This window comes from Pelophylax lessonae, assembly GCF_965119305.1.
Source record: "Pelophylax lessonae genome assembly, chromosome: 5".
Lineage (NCBI taxonomy): Eukaryota > Metazoa > Chordata > Amphibia > Anura > Ranidae > Pelophylax > Pelophylax lessonae.
The window spans coordinates 313504712-313529312 of record NC_138772.1 but is presented as its reverse complement, the minus strand read 5'-3'; the positions used below and the strand labels follow the sequence as shown (position 1 = coordinate 313529312).

The 24601-nt window shown below is 43.8% G+C and overlaps 1 protein-coding gene across 1 annotated transcript in view; it reads left to right on the top strand.

Moving 5' to 3' along the window:
* PIGN (phosphatidylinositol glycan anchor biosynthesis class N) overlaps positions 1-24601 on the top strand; it is a 710925-nt gene that overhangs the window by 202233 nt on the left and 484091 nt on the right. The window contains exon 12 of the mRNA XM_082259251.1: positions 10262-10317. Within this exon, the coding sequence (XP_082115377.1) occupies positions 10262-10317 (56 nt within the window). The remainder of the gene's footprint in view (positions 1-10261; positions 10318-24601) is intronic.

The following is a 24601-nucleotide window of genomic DNA, read 5'->3' as shown; positions in this document are numbered from 1 at the left end:
CAGTCCTCTTGATTAATATCAAATTGGGTTATACTGCCCTCTACAGGAGTAGGACACTAGGCAGAAGGAAAACGTTCTGGCCACAGAGGGTATATCCTCTCTCTCCCTGCTACAGGATGTCAGTTTTTTCTGTCTAGTCAGGAGTAAGGACCTAAGTTCCTTGCTGGGATCTTTGGTCCTGGCAAGATTTTTTTTAGAAAAATTTTTTTAGGCAGCTTTTTTTCTCCAGTTGTTCCTGTGAGATCTTCAAGCAAGTATGCTGAAACTGGGCGACGGGCTGGATGTTGAGATCCAGTGGTCACCCCAGTCAGCCTACGAGCGCGTGCAGGCCCTAGCTCCGCGCTGGGTCGGCCGCGACATAGTCCCACTGGATGGGGACTGACCCTGCGAGTTAAACGTCTCGCCGGGACGCCGACGACCAGTTGGAAACTGAATTGCGGCGTCCGTATTGGTCGACAGCCCCCCCACCTCGGTGGAGAGGGGTTCTGTCAGGAGTTGGCGCCCCCCTGTTCCGGTATGGTGAGTAATATGTTCCCCCTCTCCCCCTGATGGGTTTTTGGGTGGACGCGGGCCCCTCCCTGGGATGATCGGACCCTCATGATCCTGGATCCCCCCTCTATCCTATAACAGGTGTCACAGATCCCCCTTTAGAGGGTGATTTAGTGAATAAGAACCAGAAGGCTTGGTTTGGGAGCTGACTATCGGAAGTCACTGTATAAGAGGCACTATAAAGGGACCATGACTGAAGTCAGTGGCTGGCAATGTAAGAAGGCCTACCTTATACATAAGGTTGCAATACAGGCCGATGCCTGTGCCTGGACTACCGCCATCCGCAGGCCGCCATCCTCCCGCAGGCCGCCATCCTCCCGCAGGCCGCACAGGCCGATAAAACTACCTTCTACAGGCCGCTGCCATCTTTCCACAGGGGCCGCCATCTTGGCGTAGCCTCGTGTCTCCAGCATGGGGGCGGCCATTTTGGAAGTGACCAGCTACCTCGAGGAATAGCATGGGAGGCGCTGGAAGGCGTGTAAAGGGGCGGGGCCGCCTCCTTTAACCCGGGAAAAGGATCCAAAAGACTTCCTCTCTGTAAGAGACAGCGCTGAGAGCCGTTTGATAGAAACTTCTGTGCATCAGGTGGTGAGCCTTGGGGTCTCTCTCTCTCTGTGGGGTCCAAAGCAGGTAACACTGAGGGGCGCTGTTGCGCTGGGGGATTACAAAAGGTAAAAAAAAAAAAAGTTTTTTTCTTTGCAATTATTTTTTGTTTGCTGGCAAGTGTCTGGGATTAATCATGGACCCTGCCACACATGTATCCCCACCTGATCCCCTCGAGGTGGCCGCAGGACCCTCCAGTGCCCCACTTGTAATTGATGCATTATCAGCAGTTTTGGAGTCTTTGGTATCCCGGGTGGAGGAAGCCTGTCAGGGACGGGGGGCAAGAAAGCGACCCCCGCCTACCCCTATTTCATCTGACACTTCAGATACAGATTCTGAGCTTGTCGCTGCAGCTGCAGGCCCCTCTTCTGGGGCTTCTGCCTTGGGTACGGTCTCTTTAGACAGTGAGGAGGACGTTTCTGCATCCGCCATAGTGCAAGAAGAAGCGTTGGTGGACGCACTAGTCATGTCTGTCCGGGAAACCTTAAGTCTTGAGGTTACACCGGCAGAGGTAGCTGACACTGAAATTCCCTTGGTACCAGCAAGCCTACCAAAATGGCGAAGGTTTTTCCCCTGCCCAAATGTTTTGGTAATCTAATTAAAGAAGAATGGGATCGTCCGAAACGAACCCCTGCTATTTCCAAACGCATTGCTAGGCGCTATCCGTTTGAGGAATCCCTCCTTAAAAAATGGACGGTACCACCAGTGGTGGACACTGTTATCCCATTGGAGGACGCTCTGTCCTTCAGGGATCCAGTGGATCGAAAAGTGGAAGCGGAATCCCGCTCCATTTTTTCCCTGATAGGGTCAACAGTTAGGCCAGTGGTGGCCATTGGTTTAGTCTCACAAACATTGACAGAATGGACCAAATTGTTACGCCGCGACATAAAGGGGAGAAGTATCCCCCCGGCAGTATCAGATTTGCTGGAGCAGATTATACAAGGGCTACAGTTCATCTGTGACGCCGCCCTGGACGCCACTCCCTTGCTAGGGCGTGCATCTGTTTCAGCAGTGGTCCTCAGACGCGTGTTGTGGTTAAAGTGCTGGTCGGCGGATCAAGGTTCCAAAAAAGCTTTGGCAAATCTCCCTTTTCAAGGGGATCGCCTGTTTGGGGCCACCTTGGATGAGATTATAAAGGATCTCACTGGGGGCAAGAGCACTTTTTTACCACAGTCTGCTAAGGGTAAAGGACCTCGTAACAGGCGAGGACCTTCCTTTTCCGCTCATAAGAAGTTTGTTCGTTCCGCTGGGGCGGGCGATAAGGCAAAGCCCTCCAAAGCCCCTGCAGGGGGTTTCAAAGGGCGCTGGTCGGGTAAACAAAGGTCCAAGTCAGCCAAACCTGAAGATAAGACCAATACAGCCTGAAGGTGCGCCCCCACCCATCTCTGGGGTGGGGGGACGTCTTCACCGGTTTCCGGATCCATGGCTTTCCAGAATCCTGGACAAAGGGGTTCGCGAGGTCATACGATCACTTCCACCGGTGCGATTCTTCCCTTCAAACATTCGACTATCCCCGGATCGCTTAAAAGCTTTGCGGGGGGCAGTAATGGACTTGATGCAACAGGGAGCGGTAGTTCCCATTCCTTGAGCAGAACGTTGTCTTCAAAGATAATTCTTAGTTCCCACCAGGAGCTGGAAGATTCAGTGAACGATTCGGATGTTACTATCCATCAACTGGTCTTCCCTTCAGACTTGCATGAGGATCCTGGGACTGATGGTGGCCTTCTTAGAAGCAGTACCGTATGCCCAGTCTCATGCCCGAACTCTCCGAAAGGAGATTCTTTTCTAATGGAATCGGAATCCCGATTCTCTGGACAATCGGATCCGGTTGAGCGAGCGGACCAGGGAGTCTCTGGTCTGGTGGCTTCGGGCTCCGATGCTCAACCAGGGGAAGTCATTTCTTCCGATAGAATCCAGGTTACAGACAAATGTATTGGAACTGAGAGCGATCAGACTTTGTCTGATTTACTGGACCGAGCAGCTTCAGGGTAGACCGGTTTGGGTCCAGTCGGACAAGGCCACGGCCGTGGCTTATGTCAATCACCAAGGGGGCACCAAGAGTGCCCTGGCGGCCATAGAAGTGGCCAGCATCCTTCATTGGGCGGAACGGTTTGTTCCGGCTCTCTCCGCGGTATTCACTCCAGGGGTGGAAGATCAGCAGGCAGATTCTGGATCAAGGGGTATGGCCTCTTCATCCAGAGGTTTTTCACCAGCTGTGCCTTCTTTGGGGCACCCCGGAGGTGGACCTGTTGGCAGCTCGGCTCAACAGGAAGGTGCGGAGGTTTGTAGCCCGCTCCCGAGATCCTCGAGCGGACGCAGCAGACGCGCTGGTCGCCCCGTGGGGACAGTATCAGCTACTGTATGTCTTCCCCTCCTCTCAAGTTGCTGCCGAAACTTCTTCGCAGGATAGAGGTGGAGGGAATTCCAGTTATCCTGGTAGCTCCGGACTGACCGCGTCGACCCGGGTACGCCGACTTGGTCAGGCTGGTCGCGGACGTTCCTTGGAGACTTCCTTTCAGGGAGGATCTGCGGTCTCAGGGACCGATCTTCCATCTTGCTTTACAATCGCTGGCTTTAACGGCCTGGCTATTAAGACTCAGGTGCTGAAGGACAAAGGATTGTCAACTTCAGTTATTCCTACTTTAATTAAAGCAAGGAAAGCGACTTCCATAAAAGTCTATCATCGCACATGGAGGTCTTATATTGCGTGGTGTGAATCCTTTGGATTTCTTCCACGTACCTATTCGGTGACCCGAATCTTGGCTTTTCTGCAACAGGGGGTTGAGCACAAGCTGGCCTTGAGTAATATCAAGGGTCAGGTTTCAGCGTTAGCAATTTTCTTTCAGAAACCTTTGGCTACCCATTCCTTGGTGCGGAATTTCATCCAGGGGGTGCGGCATCTGGCTCCGCCAGTGCGCGCGCCCTTACCGCCCTGGGATCTTAATTTGGTGTTGTCGGTTCTTCAGAGACCTCCCTTTGAAAATATAAGGGAGATTCCCTTGCTCACATTATCCCAGAAGGTGGCCTTCTTGGTGGCCATTACTTCTGCACGCAGGGTGTCAGAACTGGCCGCATTATCCTGTCGTTCCCCATATCTGGTGGTTCATAGGGATAAGGTAGTTCTTCGTCCGAATCCATCCTTCCTTCCTAAGGTGGTTTCGGAGTTTCATCTGAATGAAGATATTGTGCTACCTTCCTTGTGTCCTAAGCCCAGTCATCCTCGGGAGTGTGCGTTACATTCCTTGGATGTGGTTCGGGCAATCAGGGTATACCTGAAGACTACGGAATCGTTTCGTGAAACGGATTCACTTTTTGTGATCACGGATGGCCCCAAAAAGGGGTTGCCTGCATCTGCCGCGACTATCTCCAAATGGATCAGACAGACGGTGGTACAGGCTTATTCTATATGGGTCGGAATCCTCCGTTCCCTGTTAAGGCGCACTCCACTCGGGCGCTTAGTGCTTCCTGGGCCTTCCGCCATCAGGCGTCAGTGGTCCAGGTTTGCAAGGCGGCTACCTGGTCGTCGGTTCATACCTTTACAAAATTTTATAAAGTTGATGTGATGGCATCGTCGGATGCCTCTTTTGGCCGCAAGGTTTTGCAGGCCGCAATTTGAGGAGACCGTTGGTCTACCTCAAGGGTTTTTTTCTGTTGGGTTTTCAGTTGAGTCTCATCCTTTGGTTTGATGAGCCTTTAAGACTTCTAGTCGGCACCGGTTGGGCCTTCTGGATTTAAATTTTGATTTCTGTTATCCCACCCCTCATTTGTGGCACTGCTTTGGGACGTCCCAATTTGATATTAATCAAGAGGACTGTGTCTGTCAATGAGCGACAGAGAAAAATGGATTTTTGTAAAATCTTACCGTAAAAAATCCTTTTTTCATTGACAGACGCAGTACCCGCCCCTCTACTTTTGAGCTGGGTTGGGTTAAATTCTCTGACACTGCTTTGTGACATAACTGACATCCTGTAGCAGGGAGAGAGAGGATATACCCTCTGGGACTGCCCCTAAGGTGTGGCCAGAACGTTTTCCTTCTGCCTAGTGTCCTACTCCTGTAGAGGGCAGTATAACCCAATTTGATATTAATCAAGAGGACTGCGTCTGTCAATGAGCTTAAGAGAAAAGGATTTTAGGGTAAGATTTTACAAAAATCCATTTTTTTCATGCTTTTTGCAGAAATGCTTTTCATTTTTTTAACATGGGTTCCTATGGAACACATTCCCATCAATGCATTTTTGTACCTCTGCGTTTTTGGAAAGGTTCAGGGACTTTTTTCCTGCAAAATGCAGCGTTTTGCATGTAATAGACTTCAGTGGACCGCAATTTTAACACAATTTTGCAGTGATTTTACAGCGATTTGTGTTTTGCGTTTTTTTCGGGGGAAAATGTGTTGTTGGGCAGATTTAAAAATGCAAAAATTGCGGTAAAAACGGAATACGTTTTTGATGCAGTTCAATTGAAGTCTATTACATGCAAAACGATGCCTTTTGAGGGAAAAAAGTCCCTGACCCTTTCCAAAAATGCAGAGGCACAAAAATGTATTCATGTGAATGTGTTCCATAGGAACCCATGTTAAAAAAAATGAAATTTATTCCTGCAAAAAGCATGAAAAAACGCATTAGTGGGAATCCAGCCTAAAATTGCACACGCTCATGGAATGGTGATAAGCTATGATGCTTAAAATCTCCATAGGTGGCATTTTAAAACAGTTTACAGGTCACTAATTTAGAGTTACAAAGGAGGTCTAGCGCTATAATTATTGCTCTCCCTATCACGTTTGCGGCAATACCTCACACGTGTGGTGTGTACACCGTTTACATATATACGCCACCATGGCAGGCCCTTTAAAAAAAAGAAAGTGATTTATTTTATTAAATATTTTTTATTTTTACACTGTCCCTTTTTTATCACTTTTATTCCTGCTTGAAGCGGAAATTACGTAATGACATCTCTTACAGATTCCTAGACCATAGAGATGGCTGGGAACCTTCTGGTTCTCGTCCAGCTCTATGATAACCTGGCGGCACCGCCGGATTGGATACTGGCCTCCCTGATTGCACAGGAGAGCCCAGAGATGTGGCGGGGGACATCCCCTCCCGGGGCCTGTAAAGCAATTTAGCAGCTAATAGGATTGCTTTTCAATAAAAGCGTATCGCCGGCTGAAAAAAAAGGCCAGGTTTTTGGCAAATGGCAGCAGCCATAACCGCAGTATAGCCACTTGAACACAAATAAGTACATGTATGTGATTCTGCGACAAGTGGTTAAACAAGCTCAGGAGTTGGAACAGAGATGGAGCAGATTTTTAAAACCTAGGAGCACCCTATAGACTGCCCACCTTTAACCACACCTACAACGCTATGCCCCTATTTGTAGCCACACCCACAAAATCACACCTCCATTTTTAATACACTCTGAAAGAATTGGTCACAGACTTTTGAAACCAGCGGCAGAAGTTTTGTGGTATAAACACAACATTCCTTAGGCTTAGTAGATAAATGATGTTGGATGCGAAGTGCACCATTGCGATTTGTAGGTGTGATCAAATTGTGATAACATTGGAATGGGATTAATAAAAGCCTGAGCCTACTCTTCATGAGGTCTAAATTAAGTAACACACAGCTGTATGGGTCAGTGTGTATGCAAAAATTGCCGGAGTCAGATGTGTGTAACGCGCAGGGGTCAGGAGTGCATATTACACATTACACAAAGAGCAGACAATAACAGATCTCCTTGTGCTGATATACCTATCACATACTGCGCATTATCGTAGTAAATTACAGTATATTCACACTTTTCCCACAGAATACAACAGATAATTTATCACATTACTACAATTCTTTAAATACAAACTTTCCACAGTTTAAATTGTGGCAAGGGAACATGTATAAATGCAGCCGTTCTGCACTTTCTGTTTTTTTTTCTTTAATATGCATATGCAGCTGCCTACTTCTGTCCCCACACACCAGCCCACTCCTCACCTGGTTGACCTGTAGAAAAGAGCTTAAAGTGCCCCTAAACCCACAACAAAAAAATCATTTTTTTGTATGCAGTAAAGCATGCTTGTTATACTCACTGTGGAACCTAAGGAGTTAATCCTCTGCATTATGCAAAAAAGCTGTTTGATCTGTCTTCTCTGATCCTCCCCTTCTTACACTGTTTCCAAATTATCTCCTGATAAAACAGAGCCTTGGGGGCAAGCTGCGCATGCTCAGTTTGGTGTGTATAGCTAGAGAGTTTTTTTTTTTTTTTTTCTTTGGAAGAGTGCATGTGCTCAGCACTGTCCAGACAGAGGGTCAGGGGTCCTGCAGGGCTCATAGGACAATCAGGGCAGAATAAAAACTCCTACAAGCTTTAACCAGACACTGATAGAAGTCATAAGACTCCTGATAAGAAAAAGGTATTTAGCAGTTTATATTTAATAAAACTATTGCATTTACATATTCTGTGTACTGTGGGAGGCCAGATATAGTGAATGCAAACTCCTGAGTTTAGTAACACATTTAGGGAAGTGCTCTGAAACTTCTTCATTGCTGAATGCTACAGGTTTGAAAAGCAGCAGGTGGGGAAAGAAATCAGCAGCTGCAAAGTTGACATTTCAGTAAAAAACACAGACAATTACACAGCTGGGGTTTTGTTTGCTGGGGACAGACTCTTCATAAAGTGGACTCTCCCTCTAAGCTAATTCTTGGCGCTTGAAAATGCTGCTAACTTTCTGTTATTACACCTCTCTGTTCTTCTTTGTATGACTGTCATTCAACCACAATAACATAACATATTTTGCAGTTTATTGCAGAGTTGCAAACCTGTAGCAAATAAACTATACTTTAAAGCTTTAGGTATTAAACTCAAAAGCACAATGCCCCTCTCTCGTCTGGGCAGCGGGCCCCCCCATCCCCAGCAGAGGGTATCATTGTGCAGAGTATTGACCTTGCTCCAGCCGGGAGTTCCTGGCAGTAGTGGTCTTAAGGATGCTGCCTACATGTCCCAGTTTTTTCCTCCTCACCAAAAGTTCTTTGATTTGCAGTAGAGTTTTGGTATTTACAGTGCAGGACTCTGGCCATTGGCCTGTCCACAGCCCGAGTATTCCCGAGGGTCTTGGACTCAATTCTAGGCCTTCTGAAGGCCCCGGAAGGGGCTATTCTGGGATACCTGAACTATCTTCCTCTCAAGTTGCAAATTGTTCAGCACAGGGGCAAAGCGCATCTCACACAGTATGTATTCTAGAGAGGTGTGGTTGGATTCAGTCCCCAGAAATCGGTATTGATGCAAGCTCAGCAGTTGTCCTACCTGGATGCTGTCCAGGCAATGGTAATTTACTCCACTGGAGAAGTGCCTTGCACTAATAAATCAGAGGGATTTTTTTAGAAACCAGAGTTTTCCCTCAATTCCTCTCTCAATGTGAATATTGGTGAGGATTTCAAGGCGGTTCATTTTTCTCAGTTCCTTTCTAGACCTTACACCAGAATGTTCTGTTGGCATGAGATAGAGGGACTTAGTTGTGGGATTCTCCAATGTCCCTACACCAAATTTGGAGACTTGTGGATGTCTTGCCTAAGACGTATGGAAAACACATAATTTCAGAAACCCCCCTTCTAAGTCAATATAGTTTACAGATCACATGGCCAACAGTGCAGATCAAATTTTTAAAACCCCCTTCAAATTGTCATTCCAATGCATAGTGTATATCCAGTGCGGTATTTTGCATGTTGACTTGTCAAGAGCAGGCTGCTAACATGCGACAATGTAAATAAACCAGACCGGCACTTTTTTTTTTTTAACACAGCACACAACAACGCAAGGCATGTGTATTGTGGGTCACTGCAGTACAGGTCCGTTGGCACCCAATGTGTTTGTGCATCGAAATGCTGGTCTAAATGAAGTGCACAGCACAGAGTGCCTTGTGTTACCACGGTTTAAGGTAATGTATAGGTCTATAGGGGCCCTTAAGGCTAGCTATACTTTTACATAACTTAATTCTAATGACCCCCTTCTTTTGCTAACTAGACACCCTTGCGCTTACATTAGAGCAATGGGTGATATGCTCCAGGAGCCTACACCATATTGATGTTGGTGATGGGAAGTCAAAGAAGCCTCCCTGCAGGCTTACAAGTAGATCACTTTTGCATTCGAACCTCTAAAGAACCAAGTGCTTCTGGCACTTTAACATCTTAGTACCCTTGGTACTCTACTCCCTGTTATCCAGCACCCCTATCACCTGCACCGCTGACTGTGAACCCACCCCCTAGCACACCTGATACTGAACCTTAACATCCCAGATACTGCACCTTTCTGACACCCAGCAAACTCTGTCATTGCATTCTCCACTACTGTTCCCTCTGCCACTACTAACCTCCTGCCACTTTTGCAGAAATGTACAGAGTGGAGATGAGGCTAAGCCTGCAGATTCTGGACTCTCAGCCCACTCTACATTTGGCTCCACCAACTACCTTCTCACTTTGGTGACATCACCATTTTCACAGTACATGCTGTAAGTGAAGCTCATCTCCCAGAGATTTAAAAAATTTACCTAAACCACAAAGAAACCCAGAGAAGATCCTCAAAGCCTAATGTCTCCCAAGTAACTTGGGTTAATAGACAAATGAATAGACAATTATGCTCTTGGCAACTATGCCATGGTCTAGCAGTTAGCCCTAGGCTAAGAGAAATCGGAAAGCCAAACACCGAAATGCTATTATAAACCCGCCCACCACCTCCGGTAATGTGGAATCCTTTCAAAGGCAGTGATAATGCAGAGAGCCGACTTCAAAATGTATTATTTATTTCTTTTACTATTGAGGGAAGCATTTTATTTGGGATACAACACCACTATTTAACACTCCCCCAACTCCTAAACTAATGAACCTTTCTATATAATTTTTTAAAGTCATTATCTCTAGATCAGGCTAAAACCAAGGGCAAGTAAAACTCAATTTCACTTCCTGTGTTCTTCTTTCATATTATGTACCATTCTGTGTTTTCTGTTCATTCTGTTTGTGGGACCAAGTCGTTGGTATATTGCTATGAAAGTTTCCCAGCAAAAAATGCTTCTTGTGAGATTAACATCTACCCTTTATATCTAAAAAATAAACTGAAGAAATACATTTTCCAGGTCAAGATGGCACAGAAAAAAGAAACCACCCTGTCATTCTTATTTTCACCATTTAGGTAAGTAAACTATTAAATGTATAAATCGTTTAAAAATGGCAAACAATCAATTTCATTTCATTTTTTTGGTTAGCTGTTCTGTGCTCATTTGTAGATGTGTATTTCTGAATATTATACAGTTCAGACAGGTAAAGCATTGTTGAAACTGACCTGTGTCCATAAAGGTAACTCCCATTATGTTACTGGATATACAGTATTAAAATGTATTAACAAACCACGAAGAAGGGCGCTTCCTTGAATGTTATTAAACAATTATGAATAGCAGTGATAAAAATGTATTAAAATACCTAGCATGGTTTGAAAGTATTCTTAACCTTAAAGTGGTTGTAAAGTCACATGCCCTAAATTGATTTGACCTCCATGGTTTTGCTCCTTTAACAGTGCAGTGTGTTTTTTTTTTTTTTAATTCTAATCGTAAATACTTTTTTTTTTCTTGCTCTGATTTGCAGTCACGTGTCCTCCCTCCACTCTTCATCTCGATCTAAGGGAGCCAAGTTAGAGGGGCTGAGATTCCCTTTTGACATATGTAAGATACGTCAGAAGTAGAATCTGTGCTCTCTGACCTTGTGTCTGCACAGCGCCGATTGCCGGTCACGTGTTTAAAAAAAAAAAAAAATGAACTCAAAATGAAGCAGAAACTGCTCATATATGTTTTTAATGTTACACTACACATACTTATGTTTTTCAAACTATATTTTGATTGATTATGAAAATTTTGTGGGAGGAGCAGGAAGGAAATCATGTTCTCACACAGATTGCAGACTACGGAACTGACAGGGAGGGAAGGAGGAGGAGTGGGGGAGATGCAGAGACGCACAGGAGAGAGCTGGAAGGACAGAGGCAGGTACGCTGACCACGCTTTCATGGCTCAGCAGCCATGATAAACATGGTCAGCTCACAGAGGGAAGACAGAACCAGGCAGGATCAACCGAGTACTGTAGAAGATAGAAAGGGACAATTAACCAGGCAAAAGCACCATGCTATACCTTGTGCCTTAAAAAAAAACAAAACCCACCAACATCCCTTAAAAAGTAATATACTGCCATGCCAAAAAGGGGCTTGTTGTGGCTGATATTACAAGAAAAAGAGAATCCTTTCCTTTCCATGCTAAACTAGCCACTTCACATAAAGCATGGTTAGCTTTTGGTTACAACATGGTAGAGATACCTGGGGTGCTGATAGGTGGCAAATGTGGTTTCCTTTACAGTGGGAAATGGTGAAGTTAATATTCAGTATGCATAATTGGCATCACCATGACTATGGCAACCAACCTAGGTAATCTTTGATTGGTTCTGCAATTGCTGGTATATTTATAGAAAGAACGCAGAAAAGAAGGGGATTTCTGCTATTCCTAGCACATTGAATTTCTGTTTAATTTTGATGTTGTATAATATTTATTTAGGCGCAGATTATGGGAATTCAGGAATTAAGTAAATTACTTTATCATGAAGCATTACAATTTTGTGTTTGATCATCAAACTATATATTTCCCACATATACAAATACTGTATAAATGTGCTAAAATGTGTTTAACTTCCATTTTTTTTTTTTTTTCTTTTGTAGCCTAGAGTTCTTTAAGTATTGAATCTGCTTTTAAGTTTCCTATCAAAGCACTGCAGCTGTTGAATGACAGCAATCTGCCAATGTGGTACTTTACATGACATTACTATTTGATAGCGCTGTGGACTGTCACTTTTACTACTTCTTTTAAAGTCTTACAAAAAACACAAACACAAACTTTGAAAACATCTTTAAAATAATACAAGGTGATAACCTATACACTGAAAAACATCTCCCATTATATACTTGCTATTCATTTAAATGTAGTGATGTTTGCAGATGACAAAGCTATGTAGCATTATAAAAACTCATATAGTGACATTATACAGAAAGATCCTTACAAGATGGCAACATGGGCAGTTAAATGGTAGATGAAGTTTAATGTTGACAAAACTATAACCAGCTAAGCTTGTTTATTGTCTTTATACATCAAAGAGATTACAATTAGGAAAAACAGCTGCAAAAAGACTGGGAAATAATGGGTAAGCGCCAAACACTCAATGCCAAGCCAAAGCACAAAGCAAATGCCAATAAAAGATATAAAAATAAGTTAAAACACATGGTTTAATATAGCATTGCAAAAAAGAAAAAGAAAACACATGAGTTAAAATCAAGCAAGGGTAAGGTAACAAGCGCACCGCGCACAACTGCAGCGCACAACTGCAGCATTTTAGCACCTTCAGCTGAAGTGGACCTGTTTAATCTGTTTCTGATGTAGAGCGATATTAAACCCAAAACTAAAAATGTAATTTACTGCAGCTTACAAATTATAGGATGTGGTGGCTGCATTCATTTTCATTGGCTTGTTTTCACCTGGAGATCTGGCTATTAGAACACCTCATGTATTAGTGAGACACTACTCTGAATGAATGAGTACAGAAGGCTTAGCAGACAGCAGCATTGTCAGTCTGGGAGGGGGGGGGGGGGGGGTAGTGATAAATGTACTAGCAGATTTAGATACATTAACAGATTGTGCCCGAACTCCAGCTCACACTTTATAATCAGTTACAGCAAACAGTGTTTTTCCTTTTGGGATAAAGGTTTTGCATAAATAAATAAAAGCTGATAATTTTAATCACCCCTGTCGTTGTTAAGTAATTTGTCTGATCCATTTAAACTGATACATTTTGCTGGAGATGTTTAAAAAAAAAAACAGATGTGCTGTCTGGATCACCAGATGAAAATAGAAGGCATTCTAAAAAAGGAAACTCCTACAACCATCACATCTAAGAATTGGTCAGCTGCAATGTAACATGTTTGCTATTGGGTTTAATACTGATTTAAGTTGCATACTTTCACAGATATATGTGAGAGCTGCGCATACTGTAGCTGTGCAGTCTTATGCTGGTTTGTTAGAGCACCAACAGTGGGACATTTGCAAATATGTGGAAAAGTCCAGACTACCGATCAATGTCTTGGAACTCCGAGCAATCAGACTGTCTGGAACATTGGATGGATTGTCTTCAGTGTTGTCCAGGGCGCAGTCAATTGGACAATGTCATGGCCGTGGCTTATGTCAATCACCAAAGGGGCACAAGAAGTGTCCTGGCAGCTCTGGAGGTAGCCGGCATTCTAAGGTGGGCAGAAGGATTCGTTCCAGCCCTCTCCACCGTGCACATTCCCGGGGTGGAAAACTGGCAGGCGGATTACCTCAGTCAGCTGGCGTTTGACCAAGGAAAGTGGTCCCTTCATCCGGAGGCATTTTATCAGTGGTGCACCCCCGAGGTAGATCTGTTGGTGTCTCGGCACAACAGAAAGGTGCAGAGGTTTGTGGCTCGGTCAAGGGATCCTGTGGTGGATAGCACAGTTGTGCTGGTGGCTCCGTGGGGACAGTATCGTCTGATTTATGCCCACATTCCTCTCAAGCTTCTGCTAAGACTTCTATGCAGGATCAAGGCAGAAGGGGTTCCGGTCATCTTAGTGGCTCCGGACTGGCTGCGCTGGGCTTGATACGCCGACGTTCCTTTGAAGCTTCCTCTCAGGGAGGATCTGCTGTCCCAAGGACCGATTTTCCATCCTGCTTTACAGTCCCTGGCTTTGACGGCTTGGCTGTTGAACGCCAGGTGCTGAAGGATAGAGGTTTGTCTAAGTTGGGGATTCCTACACAATAAAAAGCAAGGGAATCTACTTCTTGGAGGTCTACCATCGTACGTGGAAGATGTACATTGCGTGGTGTGAGTCTCTTAGGGTTCATCTTCGCAATCCGGTGGCTTGGATCTTGCTCTTTCTTCAATGGGGGGGTTGAACAGGAATTGGCCTTGAGTACCATCAAGGGCCAGGTGTTGGCTTTGGCGGTCTTCTTCCAATGACCTTTGGCCGCACACTCCCTGGTGCGTATCTTTCTTCAGGGTGTCCGGCATTTTGTTCCTCCAGTGCAGGCTCCGTTGCCGCCTTGGGACCTCAATTTGGTGCTTTTGGTCCTCCAGAAGCCCCCCTTTGAGAATCTTCGGGAGATTCTCCTGCTTACACTGTCCCAGAAGGTGGCCTTTTTGGTGGCTATCACCTCTGCGTGCAGGGTGTCTGAACTGGCGGCGTTATACTGTTGTTCACCTTACCTGGTGATTCATAGAGATAAGGTGGTTCTTCACCCCTGTCCATTGTTCCTTCCAAAGGTTGTCTCTGATTTTTATTTAAATGAAGACATTGTTTTGCCTTCCCTGTGTCCCAGGCCTAAACATCTGAAGGAAATTGCCTTGCATGCCTTGGATGTGGTCCAGGCTACGGAGTCTTTCAGGAAGTCAGACTCTCTCTTTGTGCTCATGGATGGGCCTCGTTAAGGTTGTCCGCTTCCTCTGCGACCATTCCCAGATGGATCAGACAGACAGTGATTCAGGCCTATTCCATCAAGAGTGAGGTTCCTCCTTTCCCTGTTAAGGTGCACTCTATTTGGGTGCTTAGTGCCTCCTGGGCTTTCAGTCATCAGGTGTCAGTGATGCAGGTTTGCGAGGTGGCCACTTGGTCTTCGGTGCACACTTTCACAAAATTTTATAAAGTGGATGTGTTGGCATCTGTGGATGCTTCTTTTGGTTTCACGGTTTTGCAGGCTTCTGTTTAGAGGACCTGATCCTCTTTGAGGGTGTATTTTTTTCAGGTGGGCTCCAGTTGTTTTGGTTGAGCTCCTGTTGCCTGGTTGGCTACTGTTTAGCCTTGGGAATTTATTTTGCTGTTCCCACCCCTCATATTTAACACTGCTTTGGGACGTCCCAAAGGTTATAAAGATCTGAAGCTGTGTCCGTCAATGAAGGAAAGAGAAAATGGGATTTTTGACTTACCGTAAAATCCATTTCTCTGATGCTCATTGACAGACATAGCACCCATCTCTCTGTGGAGTTTTATTTCTTCTGACACTGCTTGTAACTAAACTGAGTGTCTATAGCAGAGAGCGGGAGTATACCCCATGGGACCGCTCATGGGCATAGCCAGACTTTTTTCTGCCTAGTGTCCTACTCCTGTAGCGGGCAGTATAACCCAACAGTTATGAATATCTAAAGCTGTGTTCGTCAATGAACATCAGAGTAAAGGATTTTACGGTAAGTCAAAAATCCAATTTTTTTATATTGCTTTCTCGATAAGTGATTTAGATGCAGTTGGAACATAGCAGGGTTATTCCCCAGGTCAATATTGGTGAGCTTTTTAGTATAGGCTTGTACACTACTCCAGAAACTTTTAAGAGCAGGATATTCCCAAAAATGTGTAATAATGTACCAGTCTCAGTCTCAGTCCCACACTGCAAACAAACTGGAGGGACCAGTGTTTAACATTTGTGAAGGGTTGTGTTCACCCTGTACCATTGTGAGAGGAGGTTAGCACCAAACTCCTGAAACTTATTGGTAATAGAAGAGCTGTGGGAAAAGTATAAAATATTGTTGAGATACGGGGTCTCTTTCCCATTTAGGAAGAAATGGTAGTACATCAGTAGGTGGTTGATTCAGCAACTGATACGAATCAGACAGGGCATTGCCAAGAGTGGAAGGATCCAAACATGTACATTTAAATGAAGTCGGAGATGTGGTTAAACTTTGGGATTTAGGTAGGATTAGGGAAAAATGCCAAGTTCATTTGCTTGCCATAAAGATAGTGGTAGGTTTATCAGAGCCTGCATTTCAAGTACTGTTTTCCATCTACCAGAATGTAGAAAATGTTGGATTCTAAACCTGGTTACTTGTTTCTGCCTCTAAACTCCCCTCTGTTAGCCTATTTGTCTTTACACACATAGGTTTTTACAGGTGTTTGAGGCAGAAAAAACCCCAGTGCCAGCGTGTTCATGAAGGGAGCGTTTTGCCAGGAAAAAATGTCCAGCATGACTAAACGTGTGTAAACGCGCTTAAGACACGTTTAGTGCTTGAGCGTTAATTCATTCCAATGGTCAGAATAAATTCATATTCTGGCCAGTGGAATGAATTAATGCCCAGATGCTTGATGTGCCTAAATGCTTTTGCAAAATGTAGCTTTAGGCCTGTTTTTAATGCTGCCCCCCCCCCCCCCAATGGAGCTATGGTGTCCAGGGTAGGAAAAAAACGTCCTCTGTGCATAAGGTCTAAGATAAAAAATAGCGGGAAGAATGGGCTTCCATGTCTTGTTCTGTTGCTAAAATCAAAGTAATCTGAAGATGTTTTATGTACCCTAACTGCAGCGTGGGAGTAGGGGTAAATAGCATCCAGCCATAGGGACATGTTTCTACCTAGACCTATATATTATAATTGTTTCAGGAATGCTCAATCTACTATGCCAAATGTCTTTTTTTGTTTATTTAATCTTCAATTGCAATCCATTAGACAAGTTCTCTTTGAGGACTAAAAATAACAAAGAGAACCGCAAATGCCTAATCTCATTATGTGATCATTATTCGGAAAAAAAATCCACTTCCAGCCAGTGGTGCCGCATAAAAACATCTAGGTCTAATGATAGATAAAAAAACTGGCTAATAGGGTTAAGTTGCATGGAATTTTATGACAGAATCACTTCTGTAAAAATGTATTAAATTTACTTTTTCAATATCGGGTTACTGTGTTGCGCAATCTGGAGATTATTCAGAGCTGCTGTGTATGGAGACCAATGACCAAAGCTCTTTTGGCAATACTCTACTTGTGGGTCACAAGAGTGCAGTTACGTTTGCATACCTGTGACCGAGAATCAGTGAGCTGTCAGCTGACATCACAGACCAGCTCTGATTTTTGAGAGGAGCCCAGCAATAATGTTGAGATCCACCCAGATGCCTGACTTGACAGCTGGTTCAGCCTCCAAAAGCACCGTGTAGAGCCAAAGGCTGCTGCTCCCCAACCCCCTCCCCAGCCCTGCGGTCACAAGAGGGGAAGAGCAGAGAGTGGTGACTGAGTTAGGTAGGCGAGTATAAATACATTTTAAATAATTTTTTTTTTATTAGGGTTCCTGCACTTCTCTTTTAAGATTTACCATCAGTATAAAAAATATATTTTTTTTTTTTATTATGGGAAGAGGAGTAATTTTTACAATGTCCTATCACATATGAGGTTGTGATAACAAAAGAAACTTAGAGAATGGATACGTTTCTTACAGCTTATGTCAGCCTTTCTCAAGCTTTTTACCCCAGAGGAACTCTTAAAATATTTTTCAGGTCTTGAGGAACACCTGGTAAAATGAATGATAGGTACAGTTTTTCAGTACATTGGCATAATCACTACATTTTAGAACAATTTTAGAACATTTTAGTGATAAGAATAAATAATATGTCATACCTAGCATATTTTGCGATTAAATGAATAATGATGGCAAAAAAGAAGCACAGTAAAATTGTGGTGTCCCCTAACCTTTAGTTGTCAGTGTGGAAACGTCCTCTTGTGTTGGTAAAGAAAAAAGGTGTAGGGCCCTTGATGTCTCAAAGCACTGGGTGTTCTCAATCAGGTCTTAAGGAGTGTAGAGCAGGGGTAAGCAACTTTTAAGAGGTGGAGATCTACCCGGACAAAAATCTTTCCCTTAGTTAGTAAACACAATAACTTTTGCGCAAACCAATCAAAATACGCTTTTGCGATTTTTTTTTTTTCTACCAAAAATATGTAGCAGAAAACAAATTGGCCTAAAATGTTAAAAAATTTTGATTTTTTTGTGGGGGAATTTCATATAAAAAAATTAGAAAAATATTATTTTTGCAAAATTGTCGCTCTTTTTTTGTTTATAGCGCATGATCAAAAAATCACACAGGTGATCAAATACCACCAAAAGAAAGCACTGTTTGTGTGAAAAAAGGACGTCAAATTTGTTTGGGTACAGCGTCGCACGACCGCGCAATTGTCCATTAAAATCACGCAGTGCCGAATCGCAAAATAGGCCCTGGTCAGGAAGGGGGTAAAATCTTCCGGGGCTTAAGTGGTTAAACATTTTATTCAACAATACAAAGCCCTATAGAAGGGGCACCCTTTGAACCCCTGAAACATGTTGCCTTATTTTTAAGTCTGAATAGAAATGAATCTAGACTTTCATATGTTTTGCTTTTGGTGCTTTCCTCATTGCACACTTTGTCCCTTCCACCTCGCTGGTCAGTATGAGTAGAAACCTGTAGCAACTTCAGAAGGTACCAGTGGTCTCCAAACTGCGCTATTTCACCAACTGACACCAATGATGGGGCACCAGTCCCCCTAGTGACACCATCAACGGGGCACTATTTTTCCTATTGATACCAACAATGGGCACTGATGCTGGAGCATTTTCTAACCCTACTGGTCCCCCAAAGCCAGAAGGACAATAAACTGGCCCTGTGCTTAAAATGTTGGGAGACCCCTGCCTTAGACCAAAGACTTTCTGGCTGTGAAATGGTTAACTTTGACAGATTACCTTTTTTGTAGCCTAGGTAAATGTGTAAATTTGCAGTGTTATTGATACAACTTGCAATATATTTAAGCATTTGCATCTGCACACTTTAGCTTTTTAACATTCCTATATCAGCTGGATCACACTTTACTATGGGTTGTTTAGCAAGTTGTTTAGGCCTTGTTTACAATGTTGGGTTGTGGTAATGTGTTGTGTGGTGTGCTTAAGGTTCTTTTATGTTGTAATTACTGCTTTCATGCTACATTCTTGTGTGTTAGGTACATACATAATTTTTAATTGGAAAGCAATTAACCCACCAGTATGTTTTTGAATTGTGGAAGGAAGTTGAGCAGAAATGTGTAGTGGCCTTATCTAGCCTAGCAAGTACCCTACGTAAAGTTTAGGCAATTTTTGGTATCTGAAAGTACCTATATTAATCTTTAAAATAACAAAGGAGAAATCCACAAGGATCAATTTGAAAATCAACACCAGTGCTTCAGCACTGTTAATGCCTAAAAAAACATATTGACCAGCTTAGGTTTTATGAAAGATTATTCAGTACCACTTGCAGAAATGTAATCCAGGACTTTCATGCTAGAAAACGTTAAACAGTAAAATACCGTCTGTTCGTTTTTCAGTGTGGGAAGATATAGTATCTCATAAAAGTGAGTACACCCCTCATATTTTTGTAAATATTTTATTATATCGTTTCATGTGACAACACTGAAGAAATTACACTTTGCTACAATGTAAAGTATTGAGTGTACAGCTTGTATAACAGTGTAAATTTGCTGTCCCCTCAAAATAACTCAACACACAGCAATTAATGTCTTAACCGCTGACAACAAAAGTGAGTACACCCCAAGTGACCATGTCAAAATTAGGTCCAATTAGCTATTTCCCCCCCCGGTGTCATGTGACTCGTTAGTGTTACAAGGTCTCAGGTGTGAATGGGGAGCAGGTGTGTTAAATTTGGTGTTATCGCTCTCATTTTCTCATACTGGTCACTGGTCAACATGGCACCTCATGGCAAAGATCTCTCTGGGGATCTAAAAAAAAGAATTGTTGCTCTACATCAGAATGGCCTAGGCTATAAGAAGATTACCAAGACCCTGAATCTGAGCTGCAGCAGTTGGCCAAGACAATACAGCGGTTTAACAGGACAGGTTCCACTCAGAACAGGCCTCGCCATGGTTGACCAAAGAAGTTGAGTAAATGTGCTTAGCGTCATATCCAGAGAATGTCTTTGGGAAATAGACGTATGAGTGTTGCCGGCATTATTGCAGAGGTTGAAGAGGTGGAGGGTCAGCCTGTCAGTGCTCAGACCATATGCCGCACACTGCATCCAATTGGTCTGCATGGCTGTCATCCCAGAAGGAAGCCTCTTCTAAAGATGATGCACAAGAAAGATGGCAAACAGTTTGCTGAAGACAAGCAGACTAAGGGCATGGATTACTGGAACCATGTCCTGTGGTCTGACGAGACCAAGATAAACTTATTTGGTTTAGATGGTATCAAGTGTTTGTGGCGGCAACCAGGTGAGGAGTACAAAGACAAGTGTGTCTTGCCTACAGTCAAGCATGGTGGTTTGAGTGTCATGGTCTGGGGCTGCATGAGTGCTGCCGGCACTGGGGAGTTACAGTTCATTGAGGGAACCATGAATGCCAACATGTACTGTGACATAATATGGCAGAGCATGATCCTCTCCCTTTTGGAGACTGGGCAGCAGGGCAGTATTCCAACATAACGACTCCAAACACACCTCCAAGACAACCACTGCCTTTCTAAAGAAGCTGTGCGTAAAGGTGATGGACTTGCCAAGCATGTCTCCAGATCTAAACCCTATTGAGCATCTGTGGGGCATCCTCAAATGGAAGGTGGAGGAGTGCAAGGTCTCTAACATCCACCAGCTCCGTGATGTTGTCATGGAGGAGTGGAAGAGGACTCCAGTGGCAACCTGTGAAGCTCTGGTGAACTCCATGCCCAATCGGGTTAAGGCAGTGCTGGAAAATAATGGTGGCCACACAAAATATTGACACTTTTGACTTTTGCACTTAGGGGTGTACTCACTTTTGTTGTCAGCGATTTGGACATTAATGGCTGTGTGTTATTTTGAGGGGACAGCAAATTTACACTTTTATACAAGCTGTACACTCACTACTTTACATTGTAGCAGTGTCATTTCTTCAGTGTTGTCACATGAAAGATATAATAAAAGATTTACAAAAATGTGAGGGGTGTACTCACTTTTGTATGTGTTTGCAGCCAAATTGGAATATCACGTGGAACCAGGGAAGGCAAAATATAAGAATAAATACTGTTTGATCCTGTCTTCTGATTCTCCTCTTCTTCCAAAGCCCCCAATCTATCTGCTGATAGAAAAGAGCCTTGGGGGCAAACTTTACATACTCAGTTTGGTGTGTGTTCTTAAAGAGTTTTTTTTTCTTGGGAGAGTGCATGTGATCAGCACAGGCCCAATCAGCACTGTCCAAATAGAGGGTCAGGGGTCCTGCAGCCGCATATGACAATCAGGGGAGAATGAAAACTCCTCCTACAAGCTTTAACCAGACACTGATAGAAGTCACAAGGCTGCTCTAACTACTAATGAGAAAAGGTATTTAGCAGTCTATATTTACTAAAATAATTGCATTTCCATATTCTGCATACTGTGGGAGACCAGATATAATGCATGCAGGGTCCTGGGTTTAGTAACACTTTAAGAGGACATGAGCATAGCTACTACACTATCAAACTACTTGTAGAAGCAAATAGTTAGCATTATTTCATTAATCATTTTATCCTGTCTGAGATTGTACTAATGTTTTAATAACATACACTGCATCAGCATTTCTTTATTTTATGTTCAGGATGAGAGAAGTTAATTGACATAATGGCTCCTACCAGTGCATTAAGGAGGTAATAGCATTGTTGGGTAACATTTTGCAGTTTTTAAATATAGACCGTAAAGTCAGCATGAAAATATTTTTGTATGCTTAGAGATGTCACACTAATGTACAGTACAATACAAATCCATCAGCACCTGCAAATATTTTTGTATTGAGCTATTTTATCCCCTCACGTAGGGCAAAGACAGTTGTTTAACCTTTTTGTGACCAGAGGTTGTTTGTGTTTAGATGCCCAAGACCAAATTTGGCAGTGGCAGCATGTGACATTTAACAAATCAATAATATATTGTCTCATTTTAACGCTAAATAATTTTATATTTTTTTAATGTTGCACTGAAGGTAGATATAAAAGACGTGCATTAATACAGCACTGTATCCATTACTACAGAAATAATTGTATTTTCTAAAATAAGTTGTGTACTGTAAGTACCTAAATTTGACTTGGCATAAGCTTCTTGCAGTTCCCTCTACAGCAGAACTCACACTAGGTGGGGAAAAAGCAGAACAGGTTCCCCAAGGAACATGTAACAAAAAAAAAAAAAACATTTGGCCTGGAGCAGCAATTTTAATAGTAATAATAATTTTGATAATGCTTTAAGTGAAACAATAAAAATGCACAATTCCTAAAAATAACATGCCTGATGGTGCCCTTAACCTGACTGTAGCAAAAGTGACATTTACAAATAAAAAATAATTCAGTTTAAAATATGATAAATTGACAGCTTTGGCCACTTCTGTTTGTAAACAACCTTTTCTTTCTCTATACCAGACCCTTATCCTAGATAAGGGGCATTAAATTAAAATTCAAGAAGGTCCGGTCACTAAAATTTTCTTACGGTTGAGGTCTTAAGCTTAAGTCTGTCCTATGACTTACAAAGATTGTACGTGTCTACTTTCCTTTTTTTTTTTTTTGGTGCAAGCCACATTCTCTGGCACTTTTGTTACTGTTTCTTCCACACACTCTAGTAATTCTCTGTATGTGTCCCCATTAGTTGTCCCCCTTACATCAGATGCCCCTACCAGAGTAGGTGCCCCCATGAGACTACCCCCCACAGTGCAACATTACATCAGGTGTCCCCATCAGAGTGCCTTGTTAACATATGTGCCCATCAGTGTGCCCCCTTAAAGCGGAGTTCCGGGCACAAAATCGACCTAATCGATTTTGTGCCCATCCGCTTGCTTTGCTTCCCCTGAAAAGGAATTGGATAGTTAGGATTATTTTTTTTTTTTTACTTACCTTGTAATTGTAGAAAGAAATACTCACCTTTCGTCACTTCCTCCCTCTGCGGCCTCGGCCCGCGTCGTCTCTTCCGGCTTGCAATGATTCCTGGGAGCTGAACGTCATCGCTCCCAGGAATCAATGCGCCTGCTCCGGCCACGCTCGTCACTTCCGGTGCGATGCCGCATTCCTGCTAAACAGCTTCTGGGCATGCCGCGCCGGAAGTGACGAGAGGGGCCGTTGAAGGCGCATTCTGGGAGAAGAAGACGCGGAAGAGGACGCAGAAGAGGATCGCGCTGGCTTCAGCTGCCCACAACAGAGATGGCAACGCTGTGGAAGAAATTTTATAAGTGAGTATTTCTTCTTGCAGGTAAGTGTGAACCGGGACAGATCAGAGGCTAGCCATTGTGGAATGTACTAGCCCTGACTGTCCCGGGGGCATGTTCACTGAAAAAATGTTTCTGTGCCCGGAATTCCGCTTTAACAGAAAATGTGCTCATCAGAGTTCCCTTTAATATAAAATGTGCCCATCAGAGTTCCCCTTAACATAAAATGTGACCATCAGCATGCTGTTTACTTTATGTTAAGGGGCACGCTGATGGTCACATTTTATGTTAAGAGGCACACCAATGGCCATATTGTATGTTAAGGGGCACACTGATGGCCACATTTTATGTTAAGGAGCACTCTGATTAGCACATTTTTGTTGTGCCCATCAGAATGCCCCTTAACATAAAATGTGCCCATCAGCATACCCCTTAACATGTGCCCCTGTAAATCTCTGTGAAGCAAACTTACTGCATACCTTGATGGCAGGCAGGGAGGGGGAGTCAGCAGAGGTAGCAAGCTACAGGGGGCTGGAGCTGTGCCGAGAACCTTGCTGAAGAAAGCGGGGATCACTCTTAATGTCGCACCATGCCTTGCGGCCAGGCAGGGAGTGACAGCTGGGAGAGATAGCGAAGGCGGGGCACACACGTGACGGCATTGGTTGCTCGGACGCTGGTGGTCATAGCAACCAAGGACTGCTGAGTGGTGGGGATCTGGCAGGCTAGACTGGCGGGCTGACGGTCCCGACTGGAGCATCTGTCGGTCTGTGTTCAGACCGCGGTCCGCTATTTAATGACAGCTGCCCTAGATAACAGAAGGACCCCACAAGCAGGGATCAAAAACAACCTGTGTGGTTCCCCTAAAAATACATACTAGACCTTTGTCCTTACTGAGGGGCTGGTAAGGATGTTGTGGAAGGTGTGGGTTCTCCTTAAAATTCCATTCTAGATCCTTCAAGACTGGTATGAATTTTAGGGGAATCCCACACAAAAAAGCAAAAAGACATGTTTCCCCCACAAATTCATGCCAGCACTTTATCTAAGAAGGCATACCCCCCCCCCCCCCCCCACCACCACCACCAAATGCCCTAAAACATACCAGGCCACATGCCCCCTCCCCAACAAAGCCCCTGTACCTATGTTGTTAGATATAAGAGCCTCTTCCCCATAACCCTGACCCGCTGGTTGTGGGGGCCTGTGGGTGCAAGGCTTATCGGAATTAGGAAGCCCCCTTTATGATAAGGGAGACTTAGATACCGGCTCCCTCTATGTACATGATCAAGGGGTAAATAGTGCATTCCTTCACAGTACATAATGGCAACACAACGTTTGACAAGTCTTTTACTAAAAAAAACCCAAGTATATGTCCCACGATGTACATCCATCTTCAATAACATCCCTCAACGATGCAGATCCATGTCAACGACGCCCACTGAAATAGAAAAAAATCCTACTGTCTTCTGAAATGATCCATTCCTGTTGCTTATAAA